General features: G+C 39.0%; 1 protein-coding gene across 2 annotated transcripts in view; it reads left to right on the top strand.

The window, feature by feature from the left end:
• Nucleotides 1–3,327, top strand: part of arl15a (ADP-ribosylation factor-like 15a) — a 200,891-nt gene extending 197,564 nt beyond the window's left edge. For both annotated transcript variants that reach the window (XM_030143030.1, XM_030143029.1), the window contains exon 5: nucleotides 1,486–3,327. In XM_030143030.1, coding sequence (XP_029998890.1) covers nucleotides 1,486–1,638 — 153 coding nt within the window. In that variant the 3' untranslated portion in view covers nucleotides 1,639–3,327. The remainder of the gene's footprint in view (nucleotides 1–1,485) is intronic.
• The last annotated feature ends 13,765 nt before the right edge of the window (nucleotides 3,328–17,092 follow it).

Raw genomic sequence — 17,092 nt, 5'->3', positions numbered from 1 at the left:
AATCCAAGGGTCCACGGACACTGATTCACTTTTGGACTGAGCCTCAAGTGGTCCTTCAGAGAACGCCAGTTTTTTCCTGTCACTGTCAGCTGATGCTTGAGTTTTCAGTGTGTGTTCACGTGTGTATTCATGATCACAGTACTTTGAATTAGAGCGGAAACCATTAATTATTTTGAATCCATAAAAAAATGATTCCATTCCAATTTTCCTGAATCGAAGCTTTATTTCCTTTTTTTTTTCTGCTGGTAAACATTAGTTCCACTGTTGTGTTTCATATGGACGCTTATTGTGACACACATGACGCCAGGATCAGCACACAGTTGTATGTGAGTTCCATGTTCAGCTGGTAGAAGTTAGTAAGTTGGATCCGAATGTGTTGAAGACTGACCTGACAGATTGTTTATAGATGTCACTGGACTGGTTTGATGTTGTTTACATCTATAGATATTTTATATATACTTTTATACTGTTGTTTTTACCCCACCCCCCAAAAGAGAGGGAAGGGGTGTTGTTTTTGGTTCAATTTGTTTGTTTGTTTGTTAACACTTGAGCAGCAACACTGTGGGCTGAATTCATGCCAAATTGGGTTTATAGATTGCCAGTGACCCAGAATAGATGCGATTACATTTTGGGGAAAGTAGGCCAAAGTTCACATTTTTTAATGAATTTTTAAAATCTTTTTATTTCCCCATGTACTTATAATGGGCGAAACTTCAAATGTCTATAAAAACATCAGTTTTGTTTCAGTTTACTTCAAACTTGGCACATGTACAGAGACAACTGTTATACATCACTCTGACATAAAGCAAAGGTATATATTGTATATAACTGAAACAACACAAAATCTTTCTTAATAATCATAATAATAATAATAATAATAATAATAATAATAATAATAATAATTCTTAAAGTAATCTCAGTGTTAACACTTTTTTGGTTAATATGCTGACATCACCATACGTACATGAATATAGACATGATTATATCAGGACACGCCCAGATATGCTGACATCAGCACACATATAGACATGATGACATCAGCTGGATCGATGCCAGATTAAGCCACAATACGTATGAGGGGCGGGGTTTGTTTTGCCTGGGACCACTTGTTGTTGTTATTTGTAAATATTTATTTTTCATATAGCCTATCCTTTTATTTTTATACTTTTTGTGGTTGTTTATTTTGACATGTCTGTTTCATATTTTTACTTTTTTTTTTTCACTTATTCATGTAATTCTTTAAGCAAATCGAAGAGAATATTCAATAGATTAATCGATTACACCGAAACTGCAGCTCTACTTTGAATATTGGTCCTAGTGTCAGTGCTCTGTCCTTCTTGGAGGTCCTTTTTCTCCTGATCTTTAATCAATATTTTTTTTTGGTACGTTCAGGTTTTCCCTCCAACCATTAAACACGCTCAGCAGAACCTCTTGGCTGATTCGTAAGGTTTTGACTGACGGCCGGTCTTGTTTGCGTCCCCACAGATTAAGAAGTACTTTGAGCTGGAGCCGCTGGCCCGAGGGAAGCGCTGGATCCTGGATGGCAGCACCACCGACAACATGGAGGCGGTGAAGGAGAGCTTCGGCCAGTTCATCGGCCTGTTGGAGGACAAAGACACTGAGCCCGCCAGGATATGATGCTAACACTGCTAATGCTAACGGACATTAGCAGTGAATGAAAAAAATAAGAACGTCTACATCCTGCTGGTGTCCACACATTCACACACATTCACACACAGACACACACAGACACACTGGCCTCTGTCTCTGAGGTGTGTATTGTATGTTTCCTCTCTTCACCGCACTCTCATTTTTGCTGTTAGCAGAGCGTGCACCGGTCGTCCCGGTGTGTCCCGATAGAAAAGCGCCACCATTTCAACCGTTTGACCACAACAATTCTGAACTTTGTGAGAAGTGGAGTCTTGTTTACTTCTGTCTGTGCCATTGTGAGAAAGTAAATGGCATCTGGGACACGTGGTATTCTTTTAGTCATCATCTGACACTAACACACACATTCTGACACACACAAACACACACATTTTCACACTACGTGGAGCCCAGGTTGTCTGTAGATATGTTTAACATCTCCACTAATGACTTTGCAGGATGTGTGGGTGGGCACGGTTCGTGTTGTTTCCTCTGAGAAGTACCGTTTGGACGTCCGTCATGTGTGCTTCTCTTTTCTTTCGACGTGTAACAACGAATGTGGTTGTGTGGTCGGAGTACAGAGCCTTGTGTTATGTACAGTCGTTACATATCGGTGTGTCACACAATATCTAATCTGAATAGTGTAGTCATGGAGTATCCTGTCCATGCTGATCATACTGCTGTGTACCCTCCTGTGTGGCCGTGCACAAGTACTACTAATCATGACTAAGGTGACCTTCTGGACACACCAGTCCGTCTCTGTCAGTGGGAACAAGTCTGAATGCTTTTCTAAATGTGCAGCGTAGGATATATTTTTTAGCTCTGTATGTTAACCTGTAGGAGCTACGTTCAGATTACAAAGATTTTTTATATATCATATCACACTTACCAATTATTTCAAATCAAAGACCAAAAAAAGTGATTGACTGGGCCGGATGTGGCCACAGAGTAGACGACTGTGATGGATTTAGTTTCATTTCAGAATTTTAGCAAATGTTTATCTGTTTTTTTTCTACATTTCTACTGTATCTTGTCTTTTTTCTGTTAAATTTGACATAATCCCTGTTGGCGCTGGCCAGCGACTCCGTTCTCCCATCAGTGTGGAATACAAACTCTATCAATCAGCCACAGCAACAGCTGCATCTGACACGTCCCTGTCCGACAGCCTAATGCCTTCCAACTGTCTGTGAAGACCCCTCCCTGTCTGCTGTTTATCGCAGACCCCCTCCCGTCCCCATCCCCGTCCCCTCCTTGCTGGGGCTGGTTTCCCTCCGTCTCAGCCTCATGTGGACTTAACGCCACCGGTGTGTGTCGTATTCACTGTGCCACAGGTGTGTGTGTGTGTGATCCATGTACACACCTCCTCCTCATGTGCTTTGCATTGTCGTCATTTTGTTCAGTATTTTTTTATTTTTTTTTATTTTCTGTTTTCTTGAGATTTAATCACTTCATGACCTGGGACCTGCCGGTAGGTTTGTAGTCTGGGTCGGGTCAGGTCCAACACCCATGTGTGGTCTAGGGGTTCTGCCAGTGTTGGACTTCCTTTCACCCACTTATGTGTTAAACATACACTGCAGTTGTTTTTTTTGTTTGTTTTTTAATTTGTCTGTTTTGTATTTTCTTTTTGTTTTTTCAATTATGAGTTTTGTCTGTAATGGAAATTAAAGTCTAAAAATCCTACTTTTGTCTTGTGTTCTTTTTACAAAATGGTAAAATATGGATTTATCAAAAGCTGTAACGTCTTCTTCAATTATTCAAGAGTATTTTTTGTATATTTGTCTGTTTATTGTTGCTGAGTTACACTGAGAGGGATGAACTGGAATCACCCAATTAAATGAAGATCTTTGTTCTGTTTAAGCTAAGTTAAAGGGTAACTTTAACTTAAACAGAGCAAAAATCATGTGTAAACGTCTCCTCAAAACTGCCCTTTATTTTTATTCTAAACTCACATTAAATTTAAATGAGCAAACCTTTAAACGTCATTTTAAAAAACTGATTATGTAAAGAAATACTGGAACACATCACACTTGTTTCCCATTGATTAGAAATATTGTGATGGTAAAAAGTGATGAGAGAGTTGAAGAAACCCGACGGTTACTTGTGGTTTAAGAAGATTATTTATGGTCAGAACATGATAAATATTTGGGCAATCTAGAAGTTGAAAAAAAAAAAAAATCGTTGAGCAAAATTAAGTAAAAATAACCTCTAAAGCATATTGTAAATCCAAAACCAAAATTAACCCAAAAGATGAAATAAAATTAAGAAAAAAAATCAAGTGTGTAATCCTGAATTTAATGCAAACTTACACTTTAAAATGTCTGCGTTTGGAGGTGAATGGAGTAACAATCGTGTTGTAAGAAATAAATTTAAGGACAGACACAACATTCAGCTTTTATTCTGACAGACATAGACTCACTTTTAACGTATGATGACTTTTGTTTTTTTAATTTTTTATTTTGGTTCCATTAATTTGACAAAAAGCAAGAAAAATTAGAGCTTTTCTGAGGTAAGCTAACCTGGCTAACATCTACGATAGCTGAGTTTAGCTCCTAAACAAAATGGATTGAAGTCCAACAGCACATTTCATCTGTGGTGTGTTTTCGTCGCCGTCTGGAAGCGTTTTCTTCACAATGTCTCTGATTTGTGATTTAAGGTGACCTGTGGAAACGTGAGACGCTGGAAGATAATCGGGGAAACGCAGATCAGCCGATGGAGGTCAAGGCAAAGCAAGAAGGGGAAAAAACAAAACAGAAAATACAAAGAGCAGAAAAAAGGCTCAAAGTCAAAGTGGGAGCAGTTGAAAGTTTTGGGTGGAAAGTTAACGAAGTGCGACAGGAGTTCCTGATAAATCTAGTGTGCCCTGTGCTACCTCTGCCTCCCCTTTTCTTTCTCCTTTTGCCCTTCTTCCCTCTCTTTCAAATTAACCGTGTGGCTTTAATACAATGTGTGTCATGCAGGTTGCCGTGGTGACTCTTTGATCCTGTTTTCCAGTCTCTGCCTCTGGGGCAGACGTGCTTCTCTTCAGTCTGCTGAACACCAGCTCTGGAAGCCTCTGCCCTGACACTAACCATGGACCGCTGCCTTCGTCTCACTCCCCCTGGCTCTTTTTTTCTTCCTGTCGCTCTCACTTTCTCTCTGTTTTTTGACTTCTCTCCATCCATTTCTTTCTTTCTTTCTTTCTTTCTTTCTTTCTTTCTTTCTTTCTCTGTTTCACAGGTTTTCTCCTCTCTGCTTCCCTTTGGTCACACTGAAGGAGCCTCAGTCTGGACATTAGGACGAGGACAGGCAGGACCTCAGCGAAGCAGCGCCCCCCCCCCCCCCCCCAGGGAGGTCGACCACAGACAGACAGACAGGACACTGTCTAACTGTCTGTCCACCCCCCCCGTCTGTCTGTCTGTCTCAGTGGATTTTCCTCCACTTCCACTCCACCCACACGTACCTTTACCTGCTGCTGCTGCAGCTATCAGTTATTTTTGTCATTGATTAATCTATCAATTATTTTCTTCAGTTCAATATGTGAAACAGTGTGTGTGAAAATGACAAACTTGTCTTTCATTCCAGAACCAGCTGAAACAACAACAATAACAACAGAGCAACTTTAAGAATTATTATTATTATTATTATTATTATTATTATTATTATTATTAAGAAGAAGAAAGATTTTGTGTTGTTTCAGTTATATATGCCTTAGCTTTATGTCAGAGTGATGTATAACAATTGCCTCTCTCTCTCTCTCTCTCTCTCTCTCTCTCTCTCTCTCTCTCTCTCTCTCTCTCTCCATATAAATATATATATATATATATATATATATATATATATATATATATATATATATATATATATATATATATATATATATATATATATATGTATGTGCCAAGTTTGAAGTAAATTGAAACAAAATCTGTTTTTTCAATGTAAGGCTGTTTATCATTTGTTTTATATTTGATGATTACCTCCGCCAAGGAGGTTATGTTTTTGCCAGGGTTTGTTTGTTTGTTTGTCTGTCTGTCTGTTTGTTTGTCTGTCCATTAGTGTACAACATAACTCAAAAAGTTATGGGCAGATTTGGATGAAATTTTCAGGGTTTGTTGGAAATGGGATGAGGAAGAAATGATTAAATTTTGGTGGTGATCGGGGGTGGGGGGGCCACTGATCAGCCTTGGCGGAGGTCTGCGCTCTCCGAGTGCTTCTAGTTTGGAATGGGATTTACAATTGTATTGTTTTTACTTTAGCTATAGTTAGTTATAGTTAGTTATATTGTATTTTTAATTCTTTTTTCTTTTGTATTGTTCATTTCTGGGGAGGTATTCATATCAGCCTTTTTTGGCTTCTAACCTCTCCTGCACAATAATGTTAATTGTTTGAATGTTTGTTTGTTTTTCTTTCTTGCTGTTTTATGATGTGCAAATAAATAAATGCAAAATAAATAGACGTTTGAAGTTTCGCCCATTATAAGTAAATGGGGTAAAAAAAAAAAAAAAAGATTTTAAAAATTCATAAAAAATGTGAACTTTGACCTACTTTTCCCCAAATGTAATAACATCTATTCTGGGTCACTTTAAATCTATAAACCCAATTTGGTATGAATTTAACCGATAGTTTTGCTGCTGAAGTGTTAACAAACAAACAAATCCAACCAAAAAAACAATAGCCCTTGCCTGCCTTTCGGGGGGCAGGGTAAAAACAACAGTATGAAAGTATATCCAGTGACATCTATAAACAATCTGTCAGGTCAGTCTTCAACGCATTTGGATCCAACTGACTAACTTCTACCAACTGAACATAGAACTAACATCCAACTGAAACAAATACACACTCATATTTATAATGTTTGTGTTAAAGCTTCACAGTTTAAAGGAGTAAGTGATGGTTCCAGTGAAGGAAAGTCAACATAGAGACATTTTCTGCCTTTTTGTCCTCGTCTCTTCTGTTGTTTGTGGCGTCATGTGCATCCGTGTGAAACACAACAGCGGAACCAATGTTTAACAGCAGAGAAATTAAGGAAACGAAGCTTCGATTCAGTTTTTGGCGACAGAACCTTCAGTGAACTGCAGCGTTAACGAATAACAACAAAAAAGACAGAAGCTCCGACACATTTCAAGTCTGTGCAAGCTGATTTTAATGCAGCACAGAAGTTAACACTAATTAACACCTGCCTACAGGGAGGAAAATCACTGAAATAAATACAGAAAACTATGAATGAATACCTCAGTTGTTGGTAGTGATTTAAGGTGTTAGCATCTGAGTCCAATATTTCAGAGGATACGACAAAAAGAAAATGTTACAGCAATAAACGAAGGCACCGATCATTATCCGGTGGGTTTTTCTTACCACGTCTGATGAGGATGGGCCTCACAGTTTGCTTTTGCATTTACAGCCTAATTCCACTGAATCCATCAAATCAGACTAAACCAAAGCAATATGTAAGGACTTTTCCAAGAACATTATTGGATTCAAACCTTGACTGTCGTGATCACTGGGATAAATGTTTATAATAAGATGAATTTAATTAAAAAGTGAAATGGAATTTTTATATACACAGTTTTGGAAGTGATTACCGGGCTGCAGTGACTGAGAAACAATGAAAGAAAAGACTTTTGTCCTTAATGTGACTCTTAAAGGCAACAGGGTTTTCTAATGTGCAAATGTGAGGAAAAAGTAACAGACAAATTAAAAACGTTTGATGTTGAAAAACAGAAACAATTGTAATTCCAAGAACAGAATAACAAAAGGTCATGTTGAAAGGTTCCTACAGAAAATCACAGATGGTTTAATAATTCTTCACAAAGCTGGAGGACACCAGTATTTTCACATGTTTCCATGTTTGAAGTGTGTTTTGCTTGCTCTAGTCTTTTAAATGTGCCGGAAAAGAACTGCAACAAAATATGTGAAAACCATAATATTTTTGACAACAATAGCTCTCTATTCTCTTGTATAATTCAGCAAAACAAACGTTTTAAAGAGTATGGCGTCTGTATCCAACATGAGCTCGGTCCTCTGCATCTGGGAATCAAACCGAATCCACGGAGAGGAAGAAAGATCTGATGTTTGATAAAAACAGATGTGATCGACAAAAACACGATCGGGCTTCAGTGACAAAAGGCCCATCAGCGCCGAGATTATCGCAGTAAATGTCACAGGATTAGGTCATATGTCATTAAGGTCAGACGACTGAAAACAATTAGAATGATTAGGGAAAAAAATGTCAGGGATATGAAGATAAATGTGTGTGTTTCCAGAGTTTGACCCAAATAATGAAAGGTTGAATGTTCATGTGTGACAGCGGTGGATCATCCTGCAGAATTTACACAGTATCTGGAACATGTGAACAGCTTATGAGCTGATACTCAACACGTCAGCTGTTTCACCTTGTGTGGAGAGCGGAGCTGCAGCTTAGAGCCACCAGTCACAACAGGAAGAGTTATGGTTTAGAGGGAAAACCTGAACATACCAAGAAGATCAGTTAAAGAGGAGGAGAAAAACAGGACCTCCAAGAAAGACAGACAACTGACACTGTGATCAATATTCAAAGTAGAGCAGCAGTTTTTGTGTAATCGATTAACCCTTTCATGCATATTGGTCACTCCAGTGGACAGTTCTTCTCCAGCTGTTCTCTTGTATTTTCATGGGTTTTGTTGTTTTAGTTCCATATCAGCCAACACAGTGAACGCTTATGCACCATCCCATGCACTGACATTCAGACCATTACTACAACTTTGCTGTTCTTGATAAACCTGATCTGCAGTGACATGTTTGAGTGTAAATCAATTGCTAATAAAAATTGGGAATATGATAAAATGTGAAAAAAAAAAAAAACAGATTAGCTGCATTAAAAATGTTTTGATTTTGTACATCACTTTCTGAAATTCAAAAATTAAACACACGGTGTCCAGCAGAGTGGACATTTTGGAACTCCACAAAAAATTATGAAGGTAGATTTGTTTCTTTATTGCTTTAACCAAAAAAAACTAACTTTCATAAATATAAATAAAATAATCAATTAAAAAATAATCACTTCAATCAAAGAAAAAAAGTGTTCAAATGTAATTTTTTGGATTGTAATTCTTTTTTCATTCAAACACTTTTTTTATCGATTTTTTTTTTTTTTTTTTTTTATTAAAGCAATAAAGAAACAAATTTACCTTCATAAAAAAACAGGTTTATTAAAAAAAATCAATTGCATTGTTTTTTTCATGCCTAAAGAAGAATAAAAACACTCAGGAAAAAAATCTCGACTAAGGTTCTCATAATTTATGCATGAAAGGGTTCATGTATCGAATATTTCCTTCAATTTAATTAAACGATTATATGAATAAGTGAAAAAAAAAAATAGTAAAAAGGTGAAAGAGACGTTTGAAAATGACAAACGACGTGTCCTTCATTCCAGAAGCAGCTGAAACAACAACCACAAGAAGTATAAAAGTAAAAGCATATCTAAAAAAAAATATCTATACAGAAATAACTAGTGTATCCAAAGACATGACCTGGTAGGTTCTGTAGGTGTCAGTGTGAGAGGGAATGGTTATTGTCTCCACATGTCCAGGTCCTTATTGAAAATGAGAATCAGTTCTCCACTAACTTACCTGATTAAATAAAGGTTAAAGTAAAAAAATAACAATTGTATCAAAGTATATAAAAAACAAAATGAAGTGTGTATGTCCACAGCACTGAGGGACTTTTACATGTGTTCAGTTCTACAGATCCAGTCAGAGCCCTGGTTCTATCCTGGTTCTGTCCTGGTTCTATTCTGGTTCTATCCTGGTTCTATCCTGGTTCTGTACTGGTTCTGTCCTGGTCCTGTCCTGGTTCTATCCTGGTTCTATCCTGGTTCTGTCCTGGTTCTGTCCTGGTTCTATCCTGGTTCTATCCTGGTTCTGTCCTGGTTCTATCCTGGTTCTATCCTGGCTCTGTCCTGGTTCTATCTTGGTTCTATCTTGGTTCTATCTTGGTTCTGTCCTGGTTCTATCCTGGTTCTGTCCTGGTTCTATCCTGGTTCTATCCTGGCTCTGTCCTGGTTCTATCTTGGTTCTATCTTGGTTCTATCTTGGTTCTGTCCTGGTTCTATCCTGGTTCTGTCCTGGTTCTGTCCTGGTTCTATCCTGGCTCTGTCCTGGTTCTATCTTGGTTCTATCCTGGTTCTGTCCTGGTTCTGTCCTGGTTCTATCCTGGTTCTGTCCTGGTTCTGTCCTGGTTCTATCCTGTGTAGACTGGTAACCAGTCCCCCTGCGGACACACTACTGTGGACAGAACCATCACACATGCTGTGGTTCTGTCCACTCACAGGAAAAGAACAGGGAACCAGTCACCGATCCTACGTCCAGACGGCAGCGCTCGCAGTATTTTTCTTTGGCAGGTTCTAAAAGTTTTGCGTCCATACACGTATCATTTCAAGAAATATCTGCATCAGGTGGAAACTGGGTTCAGACTGTGTAATACGTGTGCCACACCTGTATGTGGCGCTGTACTCAAACTCAGACAGAGCCACAGGATACACTGACATCACAGAAGAATGCACTGAGCATGTGCAGGAGGTTATGTCTGGGGTTTTCTTGTTCTGGTCATGTGGTACTATGGCGTCATCGTTTCCAAACAGCGGTGTTGTGTCTATCCATACGGCAACACCAGGGCGGTGTTGGGAGAGTTTTCTGCTCTGTGACCTGTTCTCCAAAAATACAGTTTAAGAGCACTGACAACGCTGATGTCATGTGGACGAAAGGCGGAAACAATATTAAACTTTTGCAGATTGACATGATGTGGTTGTGGTGTGTACATATGTGACCATATATGACCACAGTACTGTGGCAACCAACAATGAGTTCATAGAACAGTATCTATGATTGGCTCTGTGGAAAGAACATGTCCTTACTGTTTATTGGCACAGTACAAATGCTAACATTTGATTGGCTCTGTGGAAATAGACAAACCCATATTTCGTGCCACAGTACTGTGGCAGTAGACATTACCATAAAAAAATATGACATCTGTAAACAATCTGTCAGGTCAGTCTTCAACACATTTGGATCCAACTTACTAACTTCTACCAGCTGAACATGGAACGAACATACAACTGTGTATTGATCCTGGTGTCGTGTGCGTCACAATACGTGTCCGTGTGAAACACAACAGTGGAACTAATGTTTAACGACAGTGAAATTCAGGAAACGAAGCTTTGATTCAGGAAAATTGTAATCAAATAATAGTTTTTTCATTGATTTGAATTGATTCAGCTCTAGTGGAGACACAGGTACGATGACATGGTCATGACTGAAACATTTTAGATGGGTCACTAAAACAAGATGCACATTCTGATAGATGTATTCCATCTGCTGTTAAACTACTGAAGTCATTCATGTTTTTAGTAACAAGTGCATAAAATACTGTTGTGATTTATCAGTTATGTATCTGTTGATTTGTGGATTCTTCTTTGTGTTTTTGTCATGACTCATAGATCTGGTCTGTTGTTGTTGTCGTTTTGAAAACCTGTCTAGAGAAAACAGTTTGGTCTTGGTTATCTTCTGGACATCACTGACTTTATGTCCTTCCATTCACAAATAATAAAAAACATGATTCATATTTGCGTCCATTAATATTCCAAATTATGCTCAAACTCTATAACCTGTTTAATTTGTTATTTGTTATATTTTTTTGTTTTTGTACAAAGTTGAGTTTTAACCCCAGGTTGTGTACTGTGGCTCTGAAACCTGTGTGTGTGTTTGTTTGGTTCTTTGTCAGTGGATTATCCAGATGAAGTCTGATCATAAATGTGGTTTTTCATATGACTAATGAGTGGGCGTTGAGCTCAGGGTTTGGGGGGTGTTCCCTCTGGTGGGACTGGTGGCTTCTTCGTGTTTCAGCGCGGATACTGATGTGGGTTAAATGTGTCCCATCCATAATGACCCGCCAAAAGCATAAACACATGTGATCACACACATCCGAGTGACCCAGTGAGCTTTGTGAAATGCAAATGTGCGACCTGACGGGGAACCTAATGTTCGTTTACAAGGCAAACAAAAGCAGGCATGTTTTCTTAAACTCTGCAAAGAATGCCCTCTTCTGTCTTCAGCCTCTCCCATCCCATCAGCCTCAGTGTGTGAGTGTGTGAGTGTGTGTGTGTGTGTTTCTGCTGATAAGAACCAGCCAGGAGAGTGAACAGATGTTGCCCTGACTTCCATGTGGGCCCTGTACCCCTGCTCTGACTCCCACAGCTGATGCAGGACACCCCAGTTTCCCGCCCCCTCACAGCAAGGGGCTGATCAGCCTGAGGAGAGGCAGGATGCTGTCCCCTCCCACACCCCCACCCCACACCCCCGACCGAGTGTGAGGTAGATACCAGTCAGTTAACAGACACGACCTGTGGGTTTCAACACTCTCCTCTTCTTTCTTCATCACTCACATATAAACACACACACCTCTTAGAAAAACAAACTCTAATGAAGGAAATGCACCGGTGTGATGGAAGCAGCAGCAGAAAAGTACAAAAAAAAAAAAAAAAAAAATCATTTCAATGATCCTGTTACACTCATAAAACATCCCTCACCTCTGGCTCATGCCACTTCACCAGTGATACATTCACTTGGAATTGTAAAATAAACCTTTCCTGTCATCTTTTACTTGTCCAGAAGTCTCCAGGAGGGGGTTCATTCACTGACCTCCGCCGTGTTTAAGGCTTCAGTTGGTTTTCAATATGACATGTTGACAGTTAATAGTTAAAGGGAGGTTGGTGTTCAATTCCAAGCCAAACCAGGAAATAATGACATGAATATTTCTCTCCTTCATTCGGTTCAGTTGCATCTTCTGCATCTAAGGCTACGTTCACACTGCAGACAAATGTGGCCCAAATCCGATTTTTTGCCCATATGTGACCTGCATCTGATCTGTTAAAGACAGTTTGAACCAGAGGCGATTTCTCACAGACTGCAAGAGAAGCTCGGCTTCCCCTAAAATTATGAAAATTAAATGGTTAAATCTGTTCGGTTGTGTTGACATTTCATTGACTACAAATGTGTTAGAACACGTTCATCTCACAGACGAGTTCGTTCAGAATCAGCTTTATCACAAACCAACAGACTGGATGTTGTTCACTTCTCATACATTCCCGTTGCGCTGTTTTCTCATTCGATCTCTGCTCAGTGCATTTGCTCGTAGACGCTCAGCGTCCATGCACTTCAATGGGACTGAGTGGAACAGTTTTTTTCATTGCCTCAAAACTGGACGGTAATTGGATAAATGCCACGATGTTGTCCCGCCCCCGGACGCTCGGCGTCTCTGGGGGTGAATGGAGCTGTGGGCGGAGCTTGGCTGGGCTGGACATCAAGCTTCCACGTGCTGAGTGGAGGATCAGTCAAAAGGCTGAATCCCATTTGATTGACAGCTGTTTTCAGATCTCCTCCTTCACTGACACAGTTCAGTTTAATACCGTCACACATTCTGCTGTGAGAGAGAGAGAGAAACCACTACGAAATTACTCGTTCATTTCTTGCACTGTAAATAAAACACACTCATTGTACTTCCTTGTTTCAATTTAACATAATTTCAGCGTTTTCTTTTTTACTTGGTACGATAAGGTCACTGACCATTTTCTTAAAAAGGAACGGAGGGACGAATTTATGTTTAAATAACTTGACGTTTTTTTTATGTAAGCTGACAATGAGCTTCCCCTGTCTGAAAGACGAGCAGCCGCCACTGGTTTGAACAGCACTATTCCAGTTTTTTCTAATCCGACCCAGGCCACTTTCATATGTGGTCCTAAATCCGATACGTATCTGATTTTGTAATACAACTTCAGTCTGAACGGCCAGGTCGCATTTATCCAACCTTCATGTCATTGAAATGCGACAGACATTACAGTTCTGCGTCCCAGGAGTGTTACTTCCGTAAACACAGTGTGTGTCTACGTGGTCACGTATTAAGTCAGGACCTCTTTTGCGCATGTGGGTCACTTCAGGGTCACATTCAGTTCATACTTAAAACGGACAGAAGTCGCCTTTAATGTGTAATATAAACGAGCAGACAAAAAATCGGATTTCACCAAAATAATCTGAATTGTGCATTAAAACCTGCTGTCTGATCATAGTCTAACAGACGTTTTCTGTCTATGATGTGTTGAATCCATCTGTAAACTCTGATCATCATTTGATTAAATGTGATTCAACCTCCTGTTCTGAATTTGTCCTTGAATACTTCTTAGTTTCATTAGGTCATATAAGCCTATAAAATATAAAGACCATGACCATCAGGTGGAATGATCACATACTGAGTCCCAGTTACACTTCATCTATCAACAATAAATCGCATTATCCCAATTATTTCATGAGAAGACGCACAAATCTTTTATTCCAAATTTAGTGACAGTGTATTTCCATTTGGTCCAAATGAATAAACAGGTTGAATGTTTTCTAAAACCCCGGATAAATTCAAAACAAACCTGTTGTTTTGACTTTTTCCACCCTATTTTATTTAGAGGGTAAAACCTAAACCTTTACAAAAGGAGCAGATGGAGGCAGAAACCTCACCATCTCCCATTTATGAACCAGGATCTGGACGAGCCGGGGTCTGAAGGACTGCATGGAGGCTCACAGCAAGGTTATTATCATTAACGAAAACTAACGAAATGACGAAAACTAGAATTGTAAAAACATTTTTGTTGACTGAAATAAATAAAAACTATAATTAAAAGAATAAAACCATAACTAACTGAAACTGTATTGTGTGCTCACAAAACTAACTAAAACATACAAAAATTCTGGATAAAATTCCCTTCGTTTTCATCTTTGTCAACGTCTGATTGATATAAAATCGATTTATTTCCCTCAAGCAATTTTATCTGTTTGCACCGTATGATATTTAACAGTCCGTCACTTCTTGTCACTTGTGGTTTCCAGTGGTTTTCTGGTCTCCACTCTACCTGGAAACATGGAGACTAAAGTTGGGAGAAAGCAGCAGATTTATGGAGATTTATTCGAATATGACGGAGAAGAAGAGAAAAAATATGAAAAAACTAAAACTAAACTAAAGCATTTGGAAAATAATTAAAACTAAAAAACAAACAAACTAGCAAACCTGTACTAAAAGGTAATTAAAACTAACCGAATTAGAGAAAAAAAAAGTCAAAACTAAATAAAACTAAACTATAATGAAAAATCCAAAACTATTAGAACCTTGGTTCACAGGTGAGGGAGCTGAGTTGTTTTGGTGTTTGGACTTTTCGTTGGTGTTTCTGTGATTGTATAGTACACAGGTGTCAAACATAAGGCCCGCAGGCCAAAACCGGGCCCACTGAAGGGTCCACTTCGACCCGTGGGATGAATTTGTGAAACGTAAAAATGACACTGAAGATATTAACAATAAAGAATGTGAATATTATTTTAGTTCAGGCTCCACATTCAGACCAATTCCATCTCGACTTGCTCAGAGCAGTGAAATAATAACATTAAAACCTGTAAATAATGACAACTCCACATTTTTAATCTATGTTTTTAGTGTTAAAAAAAAAAAAGTTAAATTACAGGAACATGTTTCTACTTATAAACTATCCTTTCACAAAAAATACCTGAATAAATATGAACACCCTGAAATGTCTTAAGAGAAGTCAGTTTACATTAAACAATATTCGTCCTGTTATTTTGAGTGTTTGTAGATCCACTATGATCTGTAAATTGTAATGTAAATGATAAACTGAGGCAGGATGTTGTTAAATTTCATCAGAATATTGTTAAATTTGCACTTATTTTTCTTAAGACATTTCAGGTTGTTCATGTTATTCAGATTTTTAAGGAAACTTTGTAGTTGTAAGCATGTTCATAATGGAATTGTATTTTATTTTATTTTACTTATTTGCACGTCATAAAACAGCGAGAAAGAAAAAAACAACAACATTCAAACAAGTAACATTGTAGTGCAGGAGAGGTTAGAAGCCAAAAGAGGCTTATATGAACACCTCCCCAGAAATGAACACTACAAAAGAAAAAAGAAAAAAGAATTAACAATACAATGTAACTGAATTAATAAACTAAAGTAAAAACAATACAAACGTAAATCCCATTACCAGTCATCAAATACAAATCAAATGATACACAGGATTACATTTTTCCATGAATTAAAGTCCTTTTCAGGTGCTTTTTAAACAATGATAAAGTAGATGTCGATTGAAGTTCCGGTCATAGATTATTTACCATAGACTTGGTCCACGGTATTTCAGAGAATACTGACTGATAGAATTTTACTTTTTTATTGTTGTTATTTTACTGGTTCTGACCCATTTGAGATCAAATTGGACTGAATGTGGAACCTATACATCTTATACACACCTCTGCTTTGATTATTATTATTATTATTATTATTATTATTATTATTATTACCTCCCCCAAGGAGGTTATGTTTTTGCCGGTGTTGGTTTGTCTGTCCATGTGCAAGATAACTCAAAAAGTTATGGACGGATTTGGATGAAAATTTCAGGAAATGTTGATACTGGCACAAGGAACAAATGATTAAATTTTGGTGGTGAATGTGGGGGGGGCTGATCTGCCTTGATGGAGGTCTGTGCTCTCCAAGTGCTTTTCTAGTTATTATTATTATTATTATTATTATTATTATTATTATTATTATTATTATTATTATTATTACAGAGTATTCAGCCGTTCTTAACTTTCCACCACAGAAACATCCTGATGCACAGATAAGAGCTCAGGGTTCAGGCTTTTGTCCTTTCTGGGACCCGGTGCCTTTCAGGGTTTCTTTGTTGCCACCTAAAACGCCCCTTGTTTTTTCTGGCCTTGTGTGAATGCCTGGTCTGTCGGGTGGCTTCCGTGGGATTCCAGCAGCCTTGTCACTCAGATTGTTTGTCCTGGGGACGAGATCTGTGTGAGTTCTGTTTCTCTTCCTCTCTCCTCGGGCCCGAGTGCTGATGGAGACCCGCATCCCAGGTGGCCCCGCACATCAAAACAAGGAGGGGGATCACGGCTCTTGGTTTTCAGACAAACATCACTCACTTTCTTTGTTGTCTGAGGGACAGGGGGGGGCTGGGTGGGGGTGTTGGGGGGGGGGGGCACGGCGGTTTATCTCCGGAGGATCTCCCTCTTTCTCTTCCCCCGTGCTATCACCTTCCACCGGCCCACCGCCCCATCCCACAGGAGCTGCTAAAAGTAAATGTCAGTCAAGAGGAAGATGTTGCATTCCTGAAAAAGGTCAATTAGTGGTGGCCACATCTTTAAGTCAAAACACTGACGCCTCTTTTCCCAGTGACTTTTCTTCTCTTTTCTGTGTCGTGTTGCGGTGTTGTTTTGAAGCCAAGCGCCCCACACATGCACCACACACAGTCGGCTTTAGTCTGCTGTGAGTTATTTGACGCTGAGCCTGATTCACGATGTGCCACATATGAAACCTATTGCTTTCTGCGGCCGTGTGATGGGGGCCCAGTAGCAGCGTGGAGCGGAGCATCCCCTTC

This window comes from Sphaeramia orbicularis, chromosome 9 (genome assembly GCF_902148855.1).
Source record: "Sphaeramia orbicularis chromosome 9, fSphaOr1.1, whole genome shotgun sequence".
NCBI classification, from domain to species: domain Eukaryota; kingdom Metazoa; phylum Chordata; class Actinopteri; order Kurtiformes; family Apogonidae; genus Sphaeramia; species Sphaeramia orbicularis.
This window is presented reverse-complemented; position numbering and strand designations above follow the sequence as displayed.